Raw genomic sequence first — 27,136 nt, 5'->3', positions numbered from 1 at the left:
GACTATTGAAATCATTTATGAAAAAACTTGTAGGAATTATTGGGAATGTAACATTTGGAATAATATGAAATATTTCTCAAAGCATTTTGTATATTCTGATTACTGTAGCTTCTCAGTGTATAGTATTCCATGACAAGTCGGTCACCCCGCAAACAAGAATTTGACCTAACTGCTGTCTGTTCTTCCCTTCCTCAAAGCTGCTCTTCTTTCTGGAGCTTTGGAGAAAGTCACTGGATTTTCCACTAGATACACACAAATCCCTTAGAACTGCATCTCTGCATCAGCAATCCTTGTTCCTGAGCGTGGAGGGAGGATAGTAAAGTGTTCTTTTTTCCAACTTCTGTGCTGTGTTCATACATGTCTGTACTACACAGAGCAAAGCAAACGCCGATGAAAAGAGAGAAAGTAACCCTGGGGTTTCTTCTTTGTATCTTTTTTTTTTCTTAACAGTCTCCTTCTACTTTGTTCCTCTCCGTGGGCCCTGTGATTCTGCTGCACGGCTGCTTGCTGTTCTCACATGACAGTCTGTCTTCCAGTTCCATACAGTTATGCTGGCCATCTCCCATGGCTGAAATGCTCTCCCTCCTTACTTTTGTCTTCTTTACTTTCTGCAGGAGGCCTTCTGTGATCCTTCCTGCTGCTAGGCCATTCCTTCTGAGATTACCTTCCAACTACATCGGGTAGATATTACACGGGCATGATCATGATCATGATCATTTGCATATAATCTTCCCCATTGAAGTATGTGCTACTTAAAGGCAGGGACGTTTTCCTTTTTTTTTTTTTTGCATCTCTAGTGGTTTTCAATGTCAAACATATAGCATGTAGTTTATAAATGCTTATTGACAGACGTTTCTTTCAAGGTCACCACCATTGTTGCAGTCACCTTGGTTCACTACCTGGTAGTCATCTTCAACTCCTTTTTCTTTCATTCCATATATCCAGTTGCCAAGTCTTGATTCTTCTTTAAAATATTTTTTATTCTAAACTTACACACCAAAAAAGGATGTTTTCATATATAGCAAAACACAATAAGAGGATTGTCTTATGGAACTATAGAATTCTATTTCATACTGATTGTTTTTTTAAAAACAATAAATTTCAGACATTACTTTGAGAATTGTCCTGCTTGTCTGTGCTTCTTTCTAAATTTCCTTCTGTCCTCTGCATTTTAAACAATGTTTCGGTGCTCCCTCCCCCCTTTGTTTTACTGTTGCTACTGACTCCTGCCAAGCTCCCTCAGAAAACAAAAGAAAGAAAAACAAAACTTCTTTAACAAAAAAATATAGTCAAGCAGAATGAATCTACATAGTGGTCATATCAAAAATGTATGTCTCTTTCTGCATCTTGAGTTTGTTACTTCTGTGGCAGGAGGTGGGCAATTTGCTTCATCACAGGCTTTCTGAAGACGTATTTGGTCATTTCATTGATAAGAGTTAAGCCTTTCAAAAAAAATTTTTTCATGTTGTTATCCTAGTATAACTTATTCTCCTGTTTCTAAACATTTTACTCTGCATCAGTTCATGCTACCCAGGATCCTCTGAAATTGTCCCTTTCGTCATTTTTTGTGATGTAACATTCTCTTACATTCAAATCTCAGAGCAGCCATTCCTCAATTCAGTTGTTGAATATCCCCCTCAGATTCTGATTCCTTGCTTTTTATTTTTTCACTTTGTAATATCCCCTTACGGATTGGGAAATTTGTTTTTCCCTGAATCTGTTCCCTTTTGTTATCTTCCCTCTTAAATCTTAGCCCCATCCCAGTTATTTCTCTGTATTCTATACTAAACTCTGTGTGTATATGTGTGTTCAGCCTTCCTGTGTCTCAGATAAAAACGTAGTGTGATGCTCACTCCTCCACCTCTTCTTCCATCTTGGTGTGCTCTTCTCATGCATTCCAAATATGAGAAATAAATTTTGTGTTCTTATTCCTCTTTTCCACACCCAGTGAATTCCTTTTACCCTCTCTTCTCTTTCCCTTCTAAAATTATCAGATTAAAATCAATCCACCCCAGGTCCTTTTTCTTTTTTTAAAGTTACCTCCCTTGAACCTTAAAATATTAAGGTTGTTTTGATCAATGCAATGACCCGATCATTCCAGAGGACTAATAGGTGAAGAATGCTCCTCACCTCCTGGCAGAAAAGTAATGGGCTAAATTTGCAGATGGAGACACATTATTTTTGGATATAGTCAATGTGAGAATTTTTTCTTTGTATGAGTGCATATTGTAACAAGGATTCTTTGTGGAGATAGAGGCGGGAAGGAGAGCTTATAAATGCTTGATCATTTAAAGCATGAAGTTTAATTTTTAAAATTGAATTACAGATTTTAAAAAGACATTAAGTTTGTTTTTTGGTTTTTGTGGGGTTTTTTGGTGAGGCAGTTGGGGTTAAGTGTCTTGCCCAGAGTCACAGCTAGTGAGTGTTATATGTCTGAGGCCAAGTTTGAACTCAGGTCCTCCTGACTTTAGGGCCAGTGCTCTATCCACTGCACCACCTAGCTGCCCCAAGACATTAAGTTTTTGAAGGAAAACTTGTTTCTTCTTCAAACAGAAAGCTAACACTGTATCATCCTGCAGCCCCTTCCAGTTGCTCAAATAAATTTACCTTTTCTGAGTTTCTCTTGACTGTTGTGTTTATATTTCAAAGTTCCTACGCAGCTCTAATCTTCATAAGAAATGCCTGAAACTCCTTTATTTCATTTTTATCACTTTCTCTTTCAAGCTGTTTATTCTCCTTCCAGTTCTTTCCTCCAAACCTTGTTTTGTTTTTTTATCCCTTGCTTTATTTCTTCTAGATATTCGTGTAGTCTTTGTGGAAAATCTACTTTTTCCATTGAGTTTCTGCTTGAGTTACTACAGAATTGTTATCCTTCCGGGCTGAAATTTTGGATGCCTCTAGATCTGCAGTCATTTCTAATACTAGTCCTCGTCCTTGGTTTACTAATTTCTCCACTCTCAATTTCTGATTTGGGGTTTGGGCAAAGGCCAGTTTCCACTTGTTCCTGCTCCTTTGGTTAAGGTGGCTGGCCCTGCTGTTTCTCACTCTGGGGTCTCTGTTTTTTTACACTGACCTCTACTTTCCAGAGTTAGATCTCCAGGCACTCCTTCCCTACCTGCCCTTGATGGTTGAGGTTGGAAGTGCTGAACCTTCAGTGCCCTCTGACTTCTCCGTTCCGGGAATCTCAGATCTTTTAGACTGTCAGTCTTGGGGCCTCCGAAGTTACCCTTGTGGGTTTCTAACAAACCTGGGGATTTCTGACCTCCTTGGGACTTTGTTAGGGGCCCACTTCTCTTGCCTCCTGACAGTCAGAGAGTCTTCCCAGGCTACAAGAATCTTTGGGTGATCTCTGGTCACACTGGGTAGCAACAGACTATTTTGCCTGTACCCAAACCTTTGCTTACTTTGCTGACAGCCCCCTATTGTCCATGGGCTTCTGTGCAGTGAAAGAAGGGGTAAAAGAAATGATTTACCATAGTTTCTCCTTGGATTTCTTCATCATTTTTCAAACTAGTACCAATTTTGGACTTTTTTCTTAAGTCAGTATGTGAAAGCTAGGTAGCTTGCCTCTATTCAGGCAGCCATCTTGACTAGAGGTTAATTTCTTGCATCTGTCATCTCTCTGTTGAAATAGCTGCCACCCTAGTTTCACTGTCTTCTTTTTCGGATACTAACTGCACTTCTTTGCCTTTAAAGCCCTTTGCAGCCTGATTCCATCCTACCTTTTCAGTCTTCTTATGCCTTATTTCCTTTCTTCCACTCTACAGTCTGGCCTGCTTGTCATTCTCTGGGCCTTTGCCTTGGCTGCCCCCCTGGCGCAGGGACCAGTGGGGTGGGGGGGGGCCGTTCTTCCTTACCTACAGCTCTTGGAATCCTTCGACGGCTCGGGGCTCAGATCGAGTGCTGTGTCGTCCAGAAGGTTTTCCTGCTCCCCCCTCTCATCCCCGCCCCGCCTTAGCAGCCGGCGCCTCCTGTTTCCCGCCAGTTACTGACTTTTATTTTGCATGTGCTAATTTGTGTCCATTTTGTCTCCGCTGAGAGAAAGTCATCTCCTCGGGGAGTTCTTCCTAAGAACTAAGTGCAGGCCCTGACACACAGACGATGCTTAACAGGTGCCCTAGGATTGATTACAAGGCTTTAAATCAGGTGGCACCTGCTGGGCTTAGGATCAGAAAACCCCTACATTTCTCGCTGTGAACCCTGAACAAATGATTTATTCTCTGTGCTCCTCAGGTTATTCCCTAGGATTCCTCAGCCAAGTTATAGATGGTTGTGATCTGCCCTTTGTATTCTTTGGAGGCGCTTCCACAATGGCAGTTCTCCAAATTTGAGTAACAATGCATCCTTCACTCTACAGTGACTGGCACTGTGAATGTTAAAGAGTGTTGGAGCAGCTAGGTGGTGCAGTGGATAGAGCTCTGGCCTTGGAGTCAGGAGGACCTGAATTCAAATCCAGCCTCAGACACTTGACACTCAGTAGCTGTGTGACCTTGGGCAAGTCACTTAACCCCAGCTGCTTCACCGAAAAGCAAAAAAAAGCGGGGGAAAAAGAGTGTTGATAGGTGAGAAGAGGAGAGGTTTTGTTGGGTTTTTAACTGCTGTTTTCTGTGCTTGGTAGATATTTGGGTGTTCTCAGTAAAGGTTTGTGTGTGATCCTGTACTTCCATAGAAGAAATATATGCTGTATTTATTGCTATTTTTTAGCAGGTGTACCTGAAAGAATGTCATTGGTGGTAAAGCATTTTAAAATTTACTTTCTTTGCTTATATTTTTTCTAAACTTCATATCATCTTAATGTTTGTTGAGCTGAATTGAATTATACATATCACAAGGATCTGGATTTGGGGAAAGTTTTTTTCTTTTGAGAATATTTAAAAGCATTCCTTTTATTTCTTGCAGAGATTACGCACAGAAAATAGACTTTTAAAACAGCGCATTGAAACATTAGAAAAAGTAAGTATGTTACTGTTTAATTGGATCTCTGTCATAATTATACCTTTACCTAGGGAGGTATTATGTTAAATGAACATTGCATGGAAAATGTAACATATCTGTCCACTAAATTGCAATATTTGCTGCTTAGCTGCTTAGCTTCTTGCCTGTTTAAATAACTTGGCATTAATAAAGACTAAATATCTTTCGTGCTTTCAATTTCAGTTTTTAAATTGAACTCATTTACAATGCAAATGTTGCTTTAGAAATGTATTGCTGGGCATTTAACCTATGAAAAGAGGAATAGGTTCTGTGTAGTTAAGTAAACAAAAGTTCCTTTTTATTTTAACATTATCATACATTTTCCAAAAGTTATCATAATTTTCCAACTACTGGTTAAATCCTTAAGTGACTGATTTACAGCCTAGCACTGGCATTTTTGGATAAAGGAAGTTATTGGTTATAGATAGAAATTTTATTGCCTGTTACATTAGATTTCATTATATTGTGAGATTTATACTTTTAGGCCTTAGAAAGTCTTTTAATTTCACGTCTGACCCTTTCCCTTTGTCATCATAGAATTACTGAAACTATTTACCACTGGGCCCAACATGAACATTTTGACAGGTTGTAGTTAACTTAGTGGTACCCTATTTTAAATTAATTTTCACCTTTCTAACTACATATTCTGGTTTTGATATGATAATAAATTCCGTGTTTGTATATCTTTCCTTTATTCTTTTGATCCCAAAGTAAGCTGGTTACTATAATTTCTAATTCACGTTTATTTATCATTTTTCATTTCATAGCATATCTCTTTATAACAGCCTTGTTGTGTAAGTTGTGCAAATATCCCCACTTTGTAGATGAAGAGATTGAGACTTAGGAAAAGTGATTTACCTGGTTTGTCAGAGCTTTGGTCTTCTGATTTTCTCTGACTTTTTATATTAAAATGGAAAATGAAAAAAAATTTTTTTGATTTGTCTTTAGTAGTCTATATTATAAAAGTTGAAATTAATAAATAGCACTTTTCAGGATATTGCTAACTTGTAAATATTGCAAACGTGTTATAATCATTTATAAGTTAATTCTCAAATAATTAAAGAAATACATATAATTTTTATTGTTGGCATTTTTGTGGTTTAAATTTTTTTGCTACTATGTTATAAAATAACATATATGGGCAAGCTGATATCTTAAGACAAATGTGTTTGTAAGATGACAGCACAGATATAGTTTGCTTTGTCGATAGAATTATTAAATTTTTAGTGTCTTGGCAGTGTGACTGAGGTATGTGATTATTGTGAAAATGCTGTCTTTATAAAAACTATCTGGATGACTATATATATTGAATGGCTTACCCTGTAGTTTGAAGTTGATTTAAATTTTTAAGCTTCGTTTAAAAAAATTGTGGTTTTGTATCTTTAATTATATTCCATCCATTCATTAAATGATCTGTTTTTGTATAGTATAGCAAGAGTGCCAAATTGAATATTTAAAACATTGAGGTCAAAGGTAACCCTTGTTCACAAATTTAACTATTCATCACGTAGAGAGACAGATAGATTATAGATATTGTTTTTGGAAACAGCCATTCTCATGGAAGATGCATTTTAATTTCAGTGAAACTAACAGAATATTATAGTTGCTTTCAAGAATGATGGATTTGGAATTAGAATTCCATAAAATTCAGTGCTTTCATTCTTTGTATAAGGAACCTTGTCACTGAGTAGTTATAAAAAATATCATAAGCACCCTTAGTTCTGCAACGTCGGAGTCCTCTGCACTTCTTTATTTCTAGATTTCAATAAAGAACCGAAGTCCAAGAACACACTTACTTCATTTGATTGTTGTGGTGAATTATTTCACTTCCGTTCTGGACATTCGATGTAACCTTCCTTGCTTTGCCTCTTTGGAAGCTGCTATCCCACAAGCACCGCTGCACTTTGTAAATTCAAATGTGTGCTCAGATTCTGCCTCCTTTTCATCCACATGACCTGGACATTCAGTGGCTGTGCGGAGGGGGGAAAGCCAGGGGGGATAAGGGTTGCAACAGGGAGGCTTAAAAAAGAGTACTTTCTAAGAACCTCTTTCCTCTGCATCCAGCAATTTAGTATTAATGTTAATCTGTCATATGCAGTTTACTTTCCGTATTTTACCTTAGTCTTGCCATGTTTTTGTCAGAATAATAAAAGCTAATAGCTTAAAAATAAATATAAATTTAAATTTCCTAATGTAGAGAGTATGTTCTCTAAAGCTCTATATGAAAAGTAGGTGGAATTTGAGCATGATTTGTTTCTTTCTATTCTCAGTTTTATCACTTTTTTACTTTTGTTTTATTTCTTTCCCTTATATTCCTCTGAATTTTTCCTTTTATAGGAAAGTGCTTCCTTGGCAGATAGATTGATACAGGTATAGTTCTTGAGCATTTTTTCCAATTTTCTTCCCTACCCCTGCAAAAAAAATTAATAATCTAAACAACAGACTTAGAAAATCCTGTTTTAATGCATGCACGTTTACATGCATTTATAAGGAAATATTTTAATTCTTAGATTACATGGGAATAGACAATTCTTGATAGTCTTGGCGTTTGCACGTTACAGATTTAACCTTTTTTGAAATCCTGTTTTAAATAGTACAAATTGTAATCTCTGGATCCTGTGAATGCACTTCTTACATTGGAAATGTTTAATTGATGCATGTGCAGCTGAATAATATTGCATGAATTGAATTTTGCAAGAACACCTGACTGTCACTTTAATTTTACGTTTAGTTCCCCCAAAATTGCTCAAGCAGCACTGAGTTGATAGCTATTGATTATCCAAAACTGTGCTATGCTCTGAGGTTATTGAATATGGCAAAATGACTAGCTAAACCTCACAGAGGCAGTCTTTCTTGCATCTGTCCTCAATTGCTTTACAAAAAAAAATTATGTCCTAAGGGACAAGTGACAAGAGCCCAGGAGGCTGAGGAAAACTACCTCATAAAACGGGAGTTGGCCACCATCAAACAGCAGAGTGATGAGGCCAGTACTAAACTGGAGCAAGCTGAGAATGCCATCAGGGAGCTCCAGGAGCAGCAGCAATGGGTAAGGAGCCTGGGAGCACTTGTCTCAACTTTCTCATTCACTGTTTTTTTCATTTCAGTGTTCATGGCACGGTCTCTGTGCTCTTTGCTTAAGTATTTTGTTCTCCATAGTGAAAGGTCTTGGTTATTCAGGGCCGAGTTCTGCAGTTGCTGGAATAGACATTTTTGGTGGTGGGCCTTTAGCCAACGGCTTCCTTGGGGTCCTCTTTGGTTCTGCCAGCCTCTCAGGGAATGCAAGTGCAGTCTGCCTTTGTGGTATCTTCTTACCACTTGGCTGTTGAGATGTTTATTTCAATGTGTGGCATTTAATCCTGGGAGGTATTTAGACTAGTTACGTTGGCATTGTTTGCATCCCAAGTTCAGGCAGCTGCCTGGCAACCACGTGAAGCCCATATGGATCCTAAGGAGGTGGTGGGTCCTGTGAGAAGAACGTTGGCTCTGGCCTCTGAGGAGCCACGTTCAGATCTCCCCTCTGGCACTCACCACTCCTGTGGCCTTGAGCAAGGCACTGAATCTCCCTGTGATGCCTCAGTTTCCTCATCTGCTTAGGTGACATGGTTTCTGAGGGACCTTCCCAGCCCCACGTCAGTGACTGCTGAGACATCTGTAACAGCCTCACTCGTGGAGCAGAGCTCCCTGAATCCAGCTCATCGGTTTATAAGCTCAGGTGGAGTTGGCCACGTGTGTTCTCAGCACAAAGGTCCTTTGATTTCTGGTCCTTCAGCTGAACTTCTGCTGTACTCTGGCATCTCACTAGTAATTTTGAGGTGTCAGGTACATGGTGTATCGCAGAAAGGATTAGCCCCAGCCCTAGCAGATCAGGGTTACAAAGAGGCAGAAAGAAGCCAGCTTGGCTAAATTCAGAACAGACCCAAAAAGGAGAATGGAAAAGATGGAGGAGTGAGAGAGAGTGAGGAATCCAGGATAACTCCTAGATTGTGAGCCCGAGGGACTCAGAGGATGGTATTGCCCTCTATAATAATAGGGAAGGTAGGATGTGGGGGAAGGTTTAGGAGAGAAAATAATGAGTTCTGTTTTGGACATGTTAAGTTTAAAGTATCTACTCCACATCTAGTTTGAGATGTCTGAAAGGCACTTGGAGATGCAAACTTGGAGATCAGCATAGAGCTTAGAGCAGGAAAGATAGATATGAGAATCATCCCCTTAGAGGTGGTAATGAAATTCATTGGAGCTGACAAGAAAGAGAATTGATATTTGAAGGATGAACTACACAGTAAAGGAAAAATATTTCTTTGTTGAGGAGAACCGCCTAAAATGTTGGCCCTTTGATAGAGAAAGAAAACTGATAAAAGACAAGTGAAATGACAGGATTTTATAATTTTTTCCACATTTTGCATTTGTGGAAAATATCAGTTTTGATTAGACGGAGGGATGGCAGAAAATGCATAATTTGTAGTTAAGAAAAAGTAAGTCATCAATGTAGTGTACTTGTTAGTAAAGCAATATAACATATTAATCAGATTAGGATACTAAACTACTTGTGATTGATCAAAATTTTATTAGAATGCTGTGTTCAGATTTAGTTTTTCCACATCCTTTTTTCAAATGCTGAAACCTTGAGGTTGTTTAGAGAAGATCAAAGAATGGTCAGTGAGACCTGTGGGTAAAGGCTTGTTTAGGTTGCAGAAGTTTTAAGGCTACTGTTCCAGATGAGGAGGGGACAGTAATTAGAGGTGACGGCTCTTCACGTGTCTGAAGATGGGTCTCACTCAGCCTGGGACCAGGGGGTGGGAGTGCCAGTCATGTGGATTGCTACTCATGCTAAGAGGAAAGTTATCGCTTACACTGAGTTCTTGTCAGGGTTTTTTCTTGTGGCCAGGATTCTAGCACAGGTGGGAGGGTTAATTAGATTACCCCTAATGTTCTAACTCAAGACTCTGAGATGTCTCAGCAAAGATTAAGAGGTAACATAACTATTTTCAACATCTTTTGCTCAACAATAGTTTTTATGAAGGATATTAACAGTTATGAAGGTGACTTTATACCTACAAAGAGCCAAATTAGGAACAAAGGAAATTACATTCAATTTTATTTAGAGAGATCAGTTAAATATAAGGAATAATTTATCAGTTATTGGAATGGTTAAACAATAAAATAATCAAAAAAGCCATGAAAGGAAGTCATATTATCAGTAGCTCTGGAAATTCATTAAAGTAAGATTACTGTGTATTTTAGGCTGTCTAGAGGCAATTCTTAAATGACATCACATATTGATAACCTTGATTTGAAGCCTTTCTTTAATAATGAACTCGTTATGGTTAATAATGAGCCATTTGATCCATTGCATTTACTTTTTAAGAAGTGAATATTGCAGTTTTTTAATTTAGCTCTTATATTCTATAACTCTTTAGCTAAGATGCTTTAGAACAGTCATTTAATTTGAATTAGGAAGTTCATCGAATTGTTTTGTTTTTAAAAGTAAAGTCAGTCAGTTAGTCAACCAGCATTACTTGTTCCATCTTACTAAGTAACAGTCACTCTACTGAAAGCTGAGGATAAAAAAGAAAGGCAAAAGCAATCCCTGCCCTCTAGTGGGGGAGCCACCATGTAAAAAGCTAGGTGCCTACAAAATCTCTGATGATAGTCTCCTAGGAGAAGGTCCTAGGAGAGATCTTCAGAGAGTGGGCTGGGGCTGAGCCGTAAAGGAGCTGAGAAAGCTCAAGTCAATGAGTATTGTCTAGCGTGACGACACTTTTCTCTTGAGTAGCATTATAGATTAATCTGCTCTGTTTATAATCATGTTGCCTAGGAATGTGGACAGACTTTTTCCCTTAGCTTTTTTCATTAGAAAAATCATTTTAATATTGACCTGCAGTTTAAATGTTGCATATGTATCTTGATATCTTCCCTTACTTTGTAGGTAGTTCATTGAAATGTAATTATATTGGTAAAAATTCTTAATTCACATTGCCTTTTTTCAATTTAGAACAACAGATATTTATTCTATTCACTATTCCTCTAAAAGCTATCTTAACTTCCAGGGAAAATATTAATATATTTCTTAATTTTCAAAATAAGATAATCTAAGAAAGACTTTGCTGTCCAGAGTGGTAATATGAATATATTCGTTTAACACGTCTGTCACTTTTATTTACAAGTTGCTCCAATGCATTCAATGTGGGGAGTTGAGAGTGATTTACACACCGCTTTTCAGGGGTAAAGTGTGCTTATTTTTTTTTTATCCATCTGTAATAACAGGTGATGTTTACAGAGGGATTTAAAGTTTTCAAATGCTTCACATAAGTTATCTCCTTTGTGCTTACTTGGGTGAGGTAAGTGCCCCATTGCACAGATGAGGAAACCAAGGCTCAGTAACATGACTTGCCCAGCATCACCTATCACAAAGTGTCAGGGTCTGGATTTGGATAAGAAAGACTTCAAATCGGGCCTTAGCCCCTGACTGGCTGTGTGACCCTGGCCCTCACTTCACCTCTGTCTGCCTCACTTTCTTCATTTGTGAAATGGGAATAATAATAGCACCTACCTCCTGAGGGCTGTTGGGATAAAATGACATCATGTTTGTAAAGTGTTTTGCAAACCTTAAAGCTCTGCATAAAATGACAGCTGTTGTTATTTGAACCTAGACTTTCTTGACTTCAACTATGACACTAGAGGGCAGCGGCCAGGTAGTGCATAGGGCGCCTGCCCTGGAGTCCGGAAGACTCCTCTTCCCGAGTTCAAATCTGGCCTCAGCCACTTAGCAGCTGTGTGACCCTGGACAAGTCACTTCACCCTATTTTGCCTCAGTTTCTTCATCTGTAAAATGAGCTAGAGAAGGAAATGGCAAAACACTCCAGTATCTCTGCCCCAAATGGGGTCGTGAAGGGTCAGACATGACTGAACATGAACCTGTTATCCACTATGTCACAGTATCACATAGAGGACCAGAGACTATCCATGTCGGAAACATTGCCTTTCAAATAGTTCGTTTTATATTTTTGAGTATGAGGACGTTGGAAATTTCATGGCACTCTAAAAAAAAAGAATGGAAAAATTATGGCCTTGAAAAAAAAGAATAGCCAGTCCAGTTGGGATACCGCAGAAGCATTTTGACAAAGCATTCAGGACATCAGCTTTTCTGTTTGCCTAATACACTTTGCTTTTTGTGGTATTTTCTCAGCCTCCAGTCTCCACATTTGAGAATTTCACTAAGCCAGGAGTTGGGAAAGGTGTTTTTGGGTTGAATTGTGTGATCTAATCATACATTGCTTACTTTCATCCTGGAAAGTTGGGTGATATCTGCCTTTCTAAAATTGGCCACATCTTTATGTTTGAAACATTTGTTTCCTATGCCGCAAGATTTTTTTTTAAATGACTTATTTTAAGCAGATTGCTAAAACAGAATTCTAAATCAAGCTATTCCCTTTTTTTCTCCTTCAGATCTCACCAGTTGGTTAATCCCATTCTCCATGCTAATCCTCATTTTGTTTTGGGCAGAAGGTGAACTTGACCTCTAAGGTCTCTTTCCATTCTGCAGTGGTTTGGTTCAGTCTTCAGTTGCTGGCAGTTCTGGAAAAACACCCATTGTTACTTATAAATGTCATCAGGTTGTCTTTCTGGTGACTGAGAATGGCCATGTAACATTGAAGAAGAGGAAGAAGAGGCTTTCTAACATCTTTAAACTTCTCTGTGTTAGTTTGAAGGATAATTTTATTCTCTATTTCACTAAGGCAGAGTATTGTCAAAAACAGAGACTGCCTATCCAATAAAAGAATTTTGTCAGTTCAGTAATAGTCAGTAAACTTTGATTAAATGCCTCCTATGTGCCAGGCTCTGTGCTTTAAAAAAAAAAAGGCTGTCCCTGCGCTTCAGGAGTTTACCATCTAATGGAGGAAATAGAATTGGGGATGGGGGGGATTGCACAGAAAAGGAAGCTGAAGGGGGAAGGTGTGGTGCCAGAGGGTAGAGGGGAGGGGACTGGGCTGGGAGATGCATTGTGTTTTTGTGGAGTTGAAACTCAGAAGAGCAGGGGGGTGGGAAACGGAACAGTAGGAAATGCTGAGCCCTCCATAAAGGGAAGCTTTGGGAAGGGGTTTTAGCTTTACCTTCCAGCCCTCCAGTCAGAGGGGAGAGGTAATCGAGGGCCCTGAGGAGGTGTTGAGTACCAAAGCTGAAGCATTCTCTGTGGTGAAGTGATTTCTGGTGATGAGCTTTTCCTGAAGAGGAAACACAGCAGAATGGGTGATAGAAGAGTTGGAAATTCTGAGCCATGTATTACAAGGGAGGCTGTGGGAGGAGTTTTTAGCTCCTCCCTCCAGCCCTCCAATCAGAAGGCTGAGCAGCAACTGAGGAGTTCGAAATATTTGCTTTGTATCTTGTAGGAATATTTTGAGTAATGATTATAAATATAAATCATAAGATACAAATATTCCATAATTGTCCTTTCTATAACATGCTTATTAAATAGTGTCTGCCTTTTTCCCCTGGATAGGTTTTATTGCTTTGGTTTTACCTATTTCCCTTGGTAATTAATTACTGACAGAATTTGCTGATGATTAAAGAACAAAACAAAGACCTGTTGGTTCTATTTTATGTTGCCATAAGGTTAAGCTTTCATACTCATGCTTTATTGAGAAACAAAGTTTAGCCTGGGGATGAGTAAACCACTATTCATTGTGATTTTTAAATGTCAGCATTTCAACTAACATTTATTAAAGACCCCACTATATGCTAGGCTAGAACTAGACGAGAACATTCATGGCTAGAAAAGAAAATGTGATGGTCAAGGGTAGAGTTGAGTTGGGATGATGAGGGGCCAAGATGACAGTTATTATTTCTGAGGAGTTGAAAGAACAAAAGCAAGGCTTCCCGTGTTTTAATGTGGGATTTATGAATTGACAGAGACAAGAATTACATAGAATAAGAATATGGGGAGGAGTTGTAATCTACATTATTGGAGAGAGTATTGACAATGAAGAAAGTATAGATCTATCAAAGTGTCAATACTACAGGCATACCTTGGAGATAGTGTGGGTTGTGTTCCAGACCGGCACAGTAAAGTGAATATATCACAATAAAATAAGTCACACATGTTTTTTGGTTTCCCAGTGCATATAAAAGTTATGTTTGCACTATACTGTAATCTATTAAGTGTGTAGTCGATTTGTGTCTAAAAAAACAATGTTAAAAAATACTTTATTACTTTAAAAAAATGCTGACCATTATCTGAGCCTTCAGCAAATCATAATCTTTTTGCTGGTGGAGGGTCTTGCCTTAGTGTTGATGGCTACTGACTGATCAGGGTGGTGGTTGCTGAAGATTGAGGTGGCTGTGGCAGTTTCTTAAAATAAGACAACAGTAATGTTTTCCCAAAACACAGAAGCCATTATATTATTAATTATTATTAATTGGTCTAATTTCAATATTTTTGTGTCTTGGGGAGGAGGGAGGTCCAAGGATAGGGACTGAGACAAGGAATGGCCAGTTGGTTGAGCAGTGGAAACACACACAACATTTATCAAATGAATGTTCACCATCTTTTAAAGTCATGGTTCTCAGCACCCCAAGATAATTACAGTAGTAACATCAAAGCTAACTGATCACAGATCACATAAAAGATAAAATAATAATGAAAAAGTTTGAAATATTGCAAGAGTTGCCAGAGTGTGACACAGAGACATGATGTAAACACGTGCTGTTGGGAAAATGGTGCCAATATGCAGGGTTGCCACAAACCTTCAGATTATAAAAACCACAATATCTGCGAAGCACAATAAAACAGAGTATGCCTATATATGTAAAATTGTTATTCAATGAAGAAATGGACCTCAGCCTTCAAGGAATGAGTAATCAGCCTGGTAGGAAAGGCAGAATATGTACACAAATAACTATAACACAAAACAGTACCTAAAAGAGGTTCAGTTGGCTCATTTATGTTGGGGAAAGGAAGGAAATGGAGGTAACAATTAGCCTGGGTGGAAAGATTAATAGAATTTCAACAGGCGGAGAATGGGAAAGAGAATCAGGGCATTTCAGATGTGCAGTACAACTTGGGTAAAGGGACCAAAATTAGCATAGACATTCAGACAAAGAAAAGTAATTCATAGACTTCTGGAAACAAATACAGATACATGCAGATTCAACACTGTGCCATCAAACGTTTGTCCTTTTTCTGGGATCCATGCTAGATCTTTCTACTTTCTCTGGCTTTAGCTGACCCTGGCCTTTCTTCCCCTTCCCTCCTGTGGGGGGGGATATTCATAGACTGAAGGGAGGAATCATTACTTTTATCTTCCTTTCCTTTCTGTTCTACTTATTTACATATTTAATTGTCTTTGTGTGTCAGCAAGCTAGAACTTTTACCTCAGCTCCATTGGGTCCTCACTGCCCTGCTGTTAGCACCTCTGACTCACAAAGTACTTAACCTAGGCTCTGTGAACTCTTAAAAAATAGCTTAAATTATATTTCAGTGTAACCGATTTCCTTTGTAATCTCATGCATTTTTTTCTTATTCATTTAAAAACGTAATGCTGAGACAGAGTTCACAGGCTCCAGCAGCCTGCCAGAGGAGTCCATGGCAGGCACAAAAAAGGTCAAGAACACCTGCCTTCGCAGGAGGGCCTTGTTCATTCAGAGTTCTATCGTTTCTGTGCAACCACGTGTAGCTCTAGTGAGAGCCTCTGGTTTTTTGTTGTTGTTGGTTTTTTTAGCACTGAGCCCCAGTGTTCCCTGTGTTTTTCACAGGTTTTCCTTTGCCAGCTCACCTTTCAGAATAGGGCACTCTAGATTTTAGGGTTGCTTACCTATAGTGGATCAATACTAGAAGTCCCCCAACATAGAATCCGTATTATCGGCCCAGTAGACTCCTTGTCTCTAAAAGACCATGTTGTAAGCGAAGGAAGCTGAGTCTATTCCCATCTACCTTACTGCTTTGTATTGATAAAGTTCTAGATCTCAAGGAAATGAAGCACAGTTCCATCTTTTGTTGCTAACCAGTAGGTTTGTTGATAACATACAAACTACCAGTTGCACGTGCAGACCCACACACTCAAGGTGTACCAGGATGTGTCTGCTGTGTACCTTTCAGTGCTCTAGGCAACTTTTAAGGACTGGGAATGGCATTTGTCCGAAGAGATCATTGTGGGTGCACGGGGGACTCACTGACCAACTTAGATTTAACAAAACAGGTGTCCCGAAGATGGAAGCAAGTCCAAATGACAGAGGTGACTAGAAGGGTGTGGCCGTCCAAGTAAAATGATCTGCAGGGATAGTAAGCCCCAAAAAGCTGAGGCTAACCAGGGGAGCCAAGGACATCCAAAAGGGTGTTGTTAAGCTGTATTGGGAAAAGGAGAAGAATCAAAGAAGAGAGAGGACCTTAGCTTGGTGTAGTGGGACCTTTGCTTGGGTATAGAGGAGACTGAACTACTCATTTCTCATTTTATATGTTTGCTCTGCATGGGAAAGTGTCCTTTACACCAGACAGAACAGAAGTGATAACAGGGAAGTTGATACCCAAGATACATAAAGAGCTGTTACGTAAGAGGTGATATTTGAAAGGTCATAGAGAATGAGAAAGTTACCATGAGATTGGAGAAGGACAGATGTCCTGATTTTTAAAAAAAATAGGGAGGTGAGGAGAGGAGGAAATGGTTTTCAAGCTCGAGGCCAGTGAACTTGCCTTGGATTCCTGGGAAAATTCTAGTATAGATCATCAAAGAGATGGTTGGCAAACATCTAGAAAGAAAAGCAGTGAAGAGCATCCATTAAAAGTTCAGTGTCAGTAGGGTAGGGGGTCTCCAGCAGAATGTCCTAGGGTTCTGTGCTTGGCCCTATACTGTTCTACATTTTTTTTAAACAGTAATTCACATAAAGGCATATGTCAATGTGCTCCTGCAGATGACAAAGTGGATGATGGAGTCAGTATATAAAAGGTCTTGGCAGTCTAGAGTGCTGAGCTGAATCTAACAAAGTGGAACTCATTTGGGGATAAATGGGGGGGGGGAAATATTAGCTTTTACAAGTATGAGATAGAAGAGGCATGAATAAATAGCAGTTGTTCTGAAAAGGACCCAAAGGTAGGTTAGAGCTAGATTTGAGGAACGTCAGTATAGAGATAATAATTGAATCCATAGGAGCTCATGAGATCGGCAAGTAAAATAGCATAGAAGGAGAAGAGAAGGCGGCCTAGGAGAAAGCCTTGGAGGACCCACACTATAAGGCCTGATGTGGATGAAGATGCCATAAAGGGGACCAAGAAGGAATAGTTAGACAGGAGCAGAATCAAGAAATTCGTACAGAAAACCTAGAGAGAGGAGAATATTAAGTTGAAGAGGGTAATTGGCAATGCCAAGAGTTTCAGGAAAGTCAAGAAGGATGAAGATTGAGAAAAAGACCATTAGATTTGGCAGTTAACGTGGTAACTTTGAAGAGAGCAGGTTCATTCGAGTTTGGAAGCCAGGCTACCCCAAGATAGAGGGTGAGAGGAGAGGGAGCAGAGTCTGCTTTCTCAAGGAGTTTAGCCACAAAAGGGAAGAGCACTTTGGGATGATAACAGGGATAGACGGATCAAGTAAGGGTTTTTGAGCATGGGGGAGATGTGGGCAGTAGGGAAGCAGACACTAGACAGGGACAGATTGAAGATAAGCAAGAAAATGGGGATTATAGAGAGAGGGCAGTCTGCTGGAGAAGACTGGATGGAATGGGATCGCTTGAATGTTTAGAGGGATTATACTTGACAAGGAGAAAGACCACCTCTTTTTATGTGAGGGGTAAAAGAGGTAATAGTGGGGGAAGACATTTGGGTGGTGTGAGAAGAGAACACCCAGTGAGTGAATGGCCTTAATTTTTTCAGTGAAATATGAGGCAAGGTTCTTAGCAGAGAGTAGGGGGAGGAGGATCCATGGGAAGTTTGAGGAGGGATGAGAAGGTTTGGAAGAGCCACTGTGGAGGGTGGGATAATGAATTAATTAGGGAAATGGAAACAATTTGCTTTTCAGTAGTGAGGGTCCAGTTGAAGTTACCTAATGTAAATTTGTAGTGGACCCAGTTCATTTTTTCAAGTTTCATTAAGCACTGTGGATATATGAAGGCAGCAGATGGTAGAGGTGATCAGGGCTGAGGCTTGGCATGGCAAGATAGGCAATGAAAGATTATGATTAAAGAATTAAGTAGTGAAATAAGGGGTCAAGGGACTCAGGTTGCTGGGAAATACATGTAAACAGAGAAGACGCGTTTGTGTGTGTGTAACTTGAGGTAAAGGAATTAGTACCAACAACTGTTGGGGTCAGAAAAAGCTTCCTTTAGGAGACAGTGTAGCGGCTGGACCTTGAAAGAGAAGTATGGAGGGGATGCCAAGCAGCTTTGGGGTCTACCTCAGCAAATACAAAGAAGTGGGAGATGGAGCACCAAGTTCTGGGGATAGCAAGGAGGCCAGTTTGGAATATAGACTATGTAGAGAATATTAGGATTAGAATGTTATACAATAAGCCTGGAAAGTTGGGTTTTGAGAAAATGCTGAGCTGAGGAGTTTGTATTTTATCCTGGAGGTAATGGAGAGCCACTGAAGATACTTGGACAGAGTTGTGACATAGGCAGACTTGTGCTATAGAAAGGCCATTGTGGCAGCTCCATGAATGGATAAATTGGAAGTGGGGTGGGAGGGACCATAAGCAAGGACTTCAAGTTGGAGACTGTTGTAATAATCTAAGTGAAAAGTGAGGAAAGCCTGAACAAGGCAGTGAATTCCATTTTTGAAATATTTAGTTTGAGATGCTTATGGGAGATTTAGTTGAAGAGGTGTGTGTGTGTGAGAGAGAGGGATAGAGAGTCATCTTTGATGAGATAATTAAATCTTCGGTAGCTGGTGAGATCACCAAGAGAGAAGATGTAGAGAGAAAGAAACCCCCAGGACAGAGCCTGGAAGGATACCTATAGTTAGGGGGCAGAGCATAAATCAGCATCCTAGTAGGAAATGACTTAATATATATTTTCACTGTTTTCTGAGAAAGCAGGGAAGTGATACATTTTTACGTAGAATTCCCACCCAAAATAGTACGTTTGAAAGCTGTTATGTGTAAATGATGAGCCCAAGTATATGGTACAACTGATGTGGTAGTAAAAAGTTGACCTCACAACATTAATACCAGCATTTTGTAGTTGATTAGTGGGTTTCGAGTGAAGTGCCAGTGTATTGTTGGTTGAGGTTTTTATATGAGCCAGTTTTTGTTCTGTTCCAAGGAGCCCTTGAGAGTCTCTGTATGTATGCATTGCAGATTTGTACATCTATCAGTACCATTAAAAAAAATTAATAGCAATCCATACTGGTGATGAGTTGTCATTTTTGTATGTAAAAGATAGCATCTTTTCTTTTTTTTTGAAGTGAAGTTTCAGCTGTTTTATAGATTTATTTGGGGGCAAAATTTTACCAGTGGTTTGCAAATGAAGCTTGAGCCATGTTTGTCAAGGCTAATTGAGCTCTTATTGCTGGTGAAATTCTTCAGTAGAATTATAGCATGCCCATTTTTTCATTTTTTAAAATGTACTCATATTAATGGGACTGTGTTTTCAATAGAACCATTTATTTTAATTGATTTTTAAAGGTAAGTAATGAATTCATTCCATTGTAACATTCTTGTACTTCTTTAAAAGACTCATAATTTGAGGAAATTCCATATGGAATGATCTGTGATACATAGAAATGCATTTGCCTATCTGTGTGTTCACATTTTAAAGTTGCATCTTAATTGAAAGTCAGAATGTACTATTGAGGTAGATCATCATTATGGTCCAGTTCATCATTAGGTGTTTTATTTTATATTTAGTAGTTTTTTGTAAGTGCTACCATGTTGATAATTTTTTAATAGATAACTAATTCTATATGAATTTATTTTGAAATTAAAGGACTATTATACTTTCCACCTGTCTTTAAAATGAAAAATTAATGAATACTGTAACTGTAGTGACTAAATTATTCAAATTGATTTTATAACAGCTAGTGAGATCTCGTCTGCATTATAATTGTTGGGCTTGTTTGACATTCATTGTATAAAAAGGCTTGTGTCACACTGAATAGAGCAGGTGCTAACAGGAAAAGGAATTGGAACCTTTGATGTTTCATTTCCTACTTTCAATTTCTTATTGCAGCATCAGCATTTTCTTTTTCTAGAAGCTATCACTGCCCTTTATGGAAATCTTGATTTTCAAGGATAAACACATTTTTATTGTTAAGGAATTCAAGGTGATTCAAATAATTATGACTAAATTTTTTCCCTCATGTTTTGTTATAAGGTAGTTTTAAACAAAATTATAGCTTCCATAATCTATAAACTATAGAGCAGACTGTTATGATTTTAGGAAATGAAATTATTGCCAGTATTAAGTTTATTATTAATTTATGAATTAATAGTAATCTATGCCAGATATTCTCTTTGGACAATCAGATTTTTTTTGCTGATTTGAGAAATATTTGGCCTTATCTGTTGCCTGGAGATGAAGTCGGGATAGGGGGAAGGGGAAAAGAGGAAAAGGGCCTGCCATTGACTGGATTTCAATAGAATTAATAAGTATACAACTGAAAATGTTTAAATATATTTACAGCTTTTAAATTGTTTATATTTTCCTGCAACTTTAATACATTTATCCGTGACTTGTAGCACAAATGCAGCGCGCCCGCTACAGTGAAAAGTTTGTGCTGCAGCTGGAAGAAGAGTTGGTTCAAGCCAGGCTGAACGAAGCTGAGTCTCAGTGTGCCCTGAGGGAGATGCAGGACAAAGTCCTCGATATTGAAAGGGTAATCATATTAATGTTCAAATGAATACTCTGATTGTTACTGTCATATCACATTCTAATATAGCACTTCGTAGCTTTAAAAGTACTTTCCCCAAAATAATCCTGCAAGTTCATTCAGATGAAGCCAAAAATTTCACAGTACTAGGGATGGAGAAGACATTTAATTAGTAAATGAATAAAACTTAATTTTAGGGGTTTTACCTATTAGAATGGGTCCTGAGAAAAGGAAATGAGAAAATGACTCTTGGAAGATCCCCTATTACCCTCTGTAATTTCATCAGGTCATGGGGTTTTAGTAAATGATAACAATGTCATTTTATTGCTCTTTGTTTATTTAGAATGTGTACTCTACCAATTTTGAAAGGATATGAGGCACCTTACAACAAAATGGGACAGTTGTGGGGTGGAAAACAGCACAGAAGCTGTCTAAAGAGGAACAAAGAGACGAGGTCTTGCCAGGGACTTGAGAGAAACTAAATACCATTTGAGCCCTAAATTGAGCTCTGGATGTCTTAGCAACTAAAGCAGAATGGAAAAAGTCCATTGGGTTTTACATTGTTGCCATTTTATTTCCAGAGGAAACCTAGAAGTATCTCTGTGGTTTGATCTGTTGTGTGTTCTTTGCTACATGGAGCAGTTTATCATCAATTCCAACATGACAAAAACTGCTGTGCAGATACTCCCCAATATTTAAAAAGCCAATCTTAAACAACAAGAACTGTGACATCTGAAATCCAGCAATTAATGCATTAAGTTACTTGGTAATGGGTTTTCTTACTGACTTATTTGTGGTGTACTGGTAGCCACGTATTTTTGTGAAACTAGGTGTTCCACGGGGGTCATACTTATGTTCATGAGTGGATTGATGCAGGTATCTGTTGATACCTTTATCAAAAAGTGTTTCATCCTTTCTTCCATTTTTCCTGTGGCTGTGAAATGCTAATTGTGTAATGCTGCTTTTGCATCAGTTATGAAAATTCTTCAGAACCAAATTTGGTTGCTTACTTTGAATAATTAGCTTATAATGGCACAACATTTGAGTCTATCAGATACTTATGCAAGTATTTCAGATCCAAAGTTTTTTGAAGAGAAAAAAAAATCATCTCTGTCTGCTAGTTGTCCTGAAGGAAGTTGAGAGGCCCATGAGGCTAATTCATGCCCAGCCAAGGATCCTTCAGTGACAGTGTGAACCTGGGGCTGGCAAATGAGTGCTGGCTTTGGAGTCAGAGGACCTGAGTTCAAATCTTGTTCCTACTAGTTCCTGCTTGGGTGACCTTGTTCCAAGTCTCTCAGGTTCCTCGGTCTTAAGATGAGAGGGTTGGACTGGAATACCCTAAATCTGTGAATGCTGCGCAGTTGGTCAGCCAGCCTTTAAACAGAACACACCGAAAATAGAAAGGATAGAACATCCCACTGTCTTTGCTGTTGGATTTTTAAAAATATTTGACTGGAGAGAACGATGTGTAGACTCAAAGGTTTTCTTCTTAGGCAGCTAGGCAGCATAGATTGCTGGACCTGGAGTCAGGAAGACTGGAGTTCAAATCTGGCCTCAGACACTAGTTTGCCTCAGTTTCCTCATCTGTAAAATGAGGATAATAATAGCACCTACGTTTTGGAGTTATTGTGAGGATCAAATACAATAATAATTGCAAAGTGCATGGCGGTACCTGGCAGATAACAAGTGCGATATAAATGCTAGTTGTTATTGTTATTAGTGTCTTCTATCCTTAATTTAAACTTATAAAAGATTCTGCAATAGCTGGAATTATGGAGATAATTTTGTTTAATAATCAGTGAGTATTAAGACAGTAATGGAAAGAAAGAAGTGTATTTACTTAAAGTGTTTGCCACCATCTTGGAAGATGTCCTGCCTAGAGACCAAACAGGGGTATTCTCTGTCAGTGGTCTTGTTTTGCAAGTGCTCCTGCCAAAGATGGTATTGGAATGATTTCACTGAGCCTCCAAGGCTATGAAGCTTTCTCCCTGAAATCTGTGATGATTCAAAAGACAGTCTGCCTGTCTATATTTGCAGACTAAAGTGAATGAAAAACTCAGAGTTGACCCACATGGTATGTTTGTGTATGTCTGTAGGAAGATGGGGTGGAGAGGGAGAAAGGAGGCAGTTAAGAAAGAGGAGGAGAGGGAGGGGAGGGAGGGAAAGGGAAGGAAACAGGAAGAGAAAAGGGGAAGGACGGGAGGAGAAAGAGACTGAAATGAGAGAGAGAGTGTGAGTGAGCTGGGTCCAGAGTGGAGTAGTAGGAGGAAATTTTGCAAAGTCACATTTGACAGATCGTACAGTATTTTCATTCATTCATGCCAAATTGGTTGGTGCCACAAAAACCTATCACTTTAATGGGGTGGCATTTTCTTGGTAACACAATGCAGCTATAACATGAGTGCCATGATCTTAGAAATTAAAGTTGAAAGTAACTCAAGGATACATTATAGATTAAGTGGACTGCAGCATATTGCAGTTATCACTTGTTCACAAGTAGAGTAAAAGATACCAGGGACGTATAATATGGAAAAGGAGGTGGGCTAGTCATCACTCAGTCAACATGTACTTCCTAAGGGCCTCGTGTAAGCTTGACACTGCTGGTTGCATTAAGCCCTAGAACATTTCAGAACTCCTGGAAGAGATGCATAGGCATTTAAAAGAGTTTTGTCCAGATTTAGTATTGATTACCACAGCTGCTAGTTAGCCTTTTCCCCAAAATATTATCTTGTATTTACTTGGTGTATATATTTGTATATATTTTCCATTTATATGTGCAGATATTATTTCCTCTGATAGAATGTGAGCATCTAGAGGGTGGGGGCTATTCCATTTCTTTCTTTGTATCCCATAAGGGCATTTAAATAAATGCTTTTGATTGTTAGGTTGATTGATTCATTCTTTTTCCCCCGATGAGGAAATTGGGGCCCAGAGAGATGAAGGACTTTGCCCAGTGTCGCACAGGAAGCGTTCAAGTTGGAATCCAGCCTAGTTCCTCTCATTCCAAACCCAGTGCTCTTTCAGCTGTACCGTAGTGCCTCAGTCCTATTGAGGGTAGTAAAAAATATTGAGTATCGAAATGAATTTTAGGGAAAATGACCACTTGAGCTATTTATCCTCAGCTAATGATGAAGGGCTGATTATTAAATAATCAATAATGGAATCACAGCATTATGAAATTTGAAACCAGATTTGAAATCTTTACATACAAGCCCACCCAGAATTTAATTGTTGATTGTTTAAAAAAAAAAAAGCTTTAGATTTGGTAGAGCAAAATAATAAAGTCTCCCTCATGATTATGTGTTTCCTAAACACATGTCAAAGTTAGGTAAGATCCTAGAGTGTTATAACAAGAGAACCTTGTTCAAAGGTCTGATTATTAATATCATGCAAAACATAAAACAGATGTGTTTTTGCCACCATCATAGAGAATGTTCAGCACAAAGTTCAGATTGAGGAGGGACTCTGTACAGATGATGAAGTCCTCAGTGTGCTTCTGATGGAGTGTGACAAGATCTTACCGGTTACATTAAGTCCTGGGTAATCATAGGGCCTTGGGAAAGATCGATGACACCTCAGTAGAGTTTCCCCAACCAGGAAAAACCAAGTCGATGAAGAATGCCTGTTATTTAGACTATGACATTCAGCAAGGTGGCCAGCTTTAATATAAGCAGCATTTAAACCTTGGGACAGGCCCTGTATACAGATAATGAGCTTGGCCCAGAATAAAGCAGGACAAGGAGAACAGGCCAGGTTGCTTGTGAGAAATTACACACCTCTTCTGTGATACCAGACTTCTCCCTCCAGCCAAGGCCCATCTTTGTCATATCAGCATTCCAGAAGTATTACTGCCTGACTGTGGGTCGTGAAACGAGTTCTGAAGAGTTAAAATTGTGTATCACAAAAAATAGTAACAGAAAGACACATAGTGGGTGCAAACGAACTGCCACACATGACAGAGGGAAGTGTAACAAAGAATCAGAGCGAGTGTCATCAAAGAAATGTCTGGCCCAGATGAGCCAGCCACACTGCAAGGATGGACAGCCAGAGCTACTGATCTTCTTGTGACTGCAGGAGAAAGTGAGGAGGGCTCTCCACACATTGGATGGACTCCTTATGAGGAGTTTATGGGAGAACATGAACAAAAGTGCCCCGGATGGGCAGACCTGAATAGATCTGGTTCTACCTCCTTAGAGCAAATTCTCACCATGACGAGATCACACATTGATTTGAGTAGCTAAGTTTCCATCTTTAATCAGTTCACCAGGGATGGGCACAATAGGGGAAACATTTTTGCCAATTCTAGTTTTATAACCTTGGCAGAACCATCACCAATCCCAGGGCTCAAGCCTCCTAAAATTGTTGTATCAGCTGATAAGCACTTTGAAAACATGACATTCATAAAACTTCTTACTTCTAGGTAGCTGAAAAATTGTTGTAGCTATTAGTGTTACTTATATATTGTGTCTTATCAAAGTGGTCTTAAAAGCAGTCTAGATCAAGATTTGAAAAGATATGTTCTTGTTATATTGAACATCTAGCTCAGAGGGTAACCTTCTGCTATCGACTAAAGTCAGTGTCATGCTTACCCTGGTCTTTGCGGAAGTTATTTTGTGAGGTGATTGCATTTTCTTATAGCTGGCTTGAGTCTGTTACAGACAAATAAGTTAGTTCTTCCACGCTCTTTGGGGATCTCTGGAATCTCCGTTCTCTAATTTCCTTACAGTGGTAACTTCCTCAAAATAGATTGCCCTGCTTCAAGTAGGAGCTGATGACTTCCAGAGTCCCTTCCAATGCTAAAGTTATAAGACAAAACACATTTGACTTACTCTGAGGATTTTCTCAAACACCATTATCAGTGATTAGAATCTTATATTTATTTTAGCGTTGGAAGGGACTGGAAGTCATCAGCCCCTACTTGAAAACATGAATATCATTTGGGAAATCTCCAACAAGTGGTTCATCTTATAACTTCTCAGGCATGACAGCCAAGAAAAAGTTCATGAGGATGGAGTAAACATTAGGAGCATCCTTTTTAAGCGCTTCATTGATGCAGGGAGGTCATTTTGTTCAGGTATGTACTAGAAGGGTTAGTAGCTCCCCAAAAAAGACCCTCTTATGGTCTTACCCTAAGTACCTTTTGATAGAATAATAGAATGACTTGATTTTTACCAGACTGGTGAAGCATTGCAGTGGAGGTTTCCTAGTGTGACCTTTTAAGCCCGCTTTCTTCTCAGCCCCCAGTTTAGGCTAGCTAGATTGGTGGGCTACTTCCTTAAGCTCCCTGCTAGTACGTAACCTTGGGCCCCCTGAGCTCTGTATGCCATGGATTCCTATAGGACAATCCTCCCCACCTCCCAAGAATATAGAAGGAGACAGCCTTAAGACATTTCCTGCAAGGCTCAATGCCAGTTATACATCTTGAGAGCTTTATAGAGTAATGTAAAATCTCTGGAATCAACCTGAGTCCAAAGTGACCACTTCAAGTCAACGCTAAGATACCTGAAGGCATCCTCATCACAAATTGGGGAGTATAGGTGGTAAGAGTGGATGTGACCAACTCCATCTTGTTCTAATTCTCAATTTGCCATGTCTGACCCTAGCATGAACTTCAGGCTCAGTTTACAACAGCTCTTTTCCTTCAGTGTCTTATTTCTACCTGTAATTGCTCCAAGGACTTTTTGCTCCTCATCTTTGCCTCATGTTGCAAGCAAAATATGTTCCTTTTTAACTCATGTGACTAGTTGGATTTAACAAGTAGTACACAGGGCAGCTAGGTGGCGCAGTAGATAGAGCACTGACCTTGGAATCAGGAGGTCCTTAGTTCAAATGCAGCCTCAGACACACTCACTAGCTGTGTGACTCTGGGCAAGTCACTTAACCTCAGTTGCCTTGCCAAAAAAAGGGAATGTATTAATATACCTGTTTGCTGAGTTCAAATCCAGCCTCAGACACTTCACACTTAGTGTGAGCCTGGACAAGTCGCTTAACCCCGATTACCTCACTGAAAAAGCAAAAAAAAACCCACCCCAAAAAACCCCAACAAAAACAAGTAGCACACATTCATTCTTTATCTCTTGTAAGGAGTCATATATGTTTTCTTTAACAAATATACCTTTCTTTTTTACATCACCAGCTACTTTGTAACAAGCAGCCATCTCCTTTTTTTCTGATGTAATGAAATATATATGTGTGTGTGTGTGTGTGTGTGTGTATGTGTATATGTGCACATACACATACGGATATGAATGACTAGCTAACATGTAAGAGAGAGCACATTCCTATCCACTTGCTGGTGGAGTGTCTTACTGAGGAATAAGGTTGCAGTGCCACCATCTTTCTTGTGTCAGGCCTTTTGGCAGCGGCTGGTCAGCA

At 39.1% G+C, this 27,136-nt stretch overlaps 1 protein-coding gene across 1 annotated transcript in view; it reads left to right on the top strand.

Annotated features, from left to right (window-relative positions):
* EVI5 (ecotropic viral integration site 5) overlaps nt 1-27,136 on the top strand; it is a 229,952-nt gene that overhangs the window by 133,486 nt on the left and 69,330 nt on the right. Inside the window, 5 exon segments of the mRNA XM_020975429.2 lie at nt 4,900-4,953; nt 7,312-7,344; nt 7,874-8,020; nt 20,631-20,642; nt 20,645-20,767. Coding sequence (XP_020831088.1) covers nt 4,900-4,953; nt 7,312-7,344; nt 7,874-8,020; nt 20,631-20,642; nt 20,645-20,767 — 369 coding nt within the window.

This window comes from Phascolarctos cinereus, unplaced genomic scaffold (assembly GCF_003287225.1).
Source record: "Phascolarctos cinereus isolate Bilbo 61053 unplaced genomic scaffold, phaCin_HiC Scaffold_5;HRSCAF=322, whole genome shotgun sequence".
NCBI classification, from domain to species: Eukaryota; Metazoa; Chordata; class Mammalia; order Diprotodontia; family Phascolarctidae; genus Phascolarctos; species Phascolarctos cinereus.
Note: the sequence above shows the minus strand (reverse complement) of the source record. Positions and strands in the feature narration are given on the sequence as shown.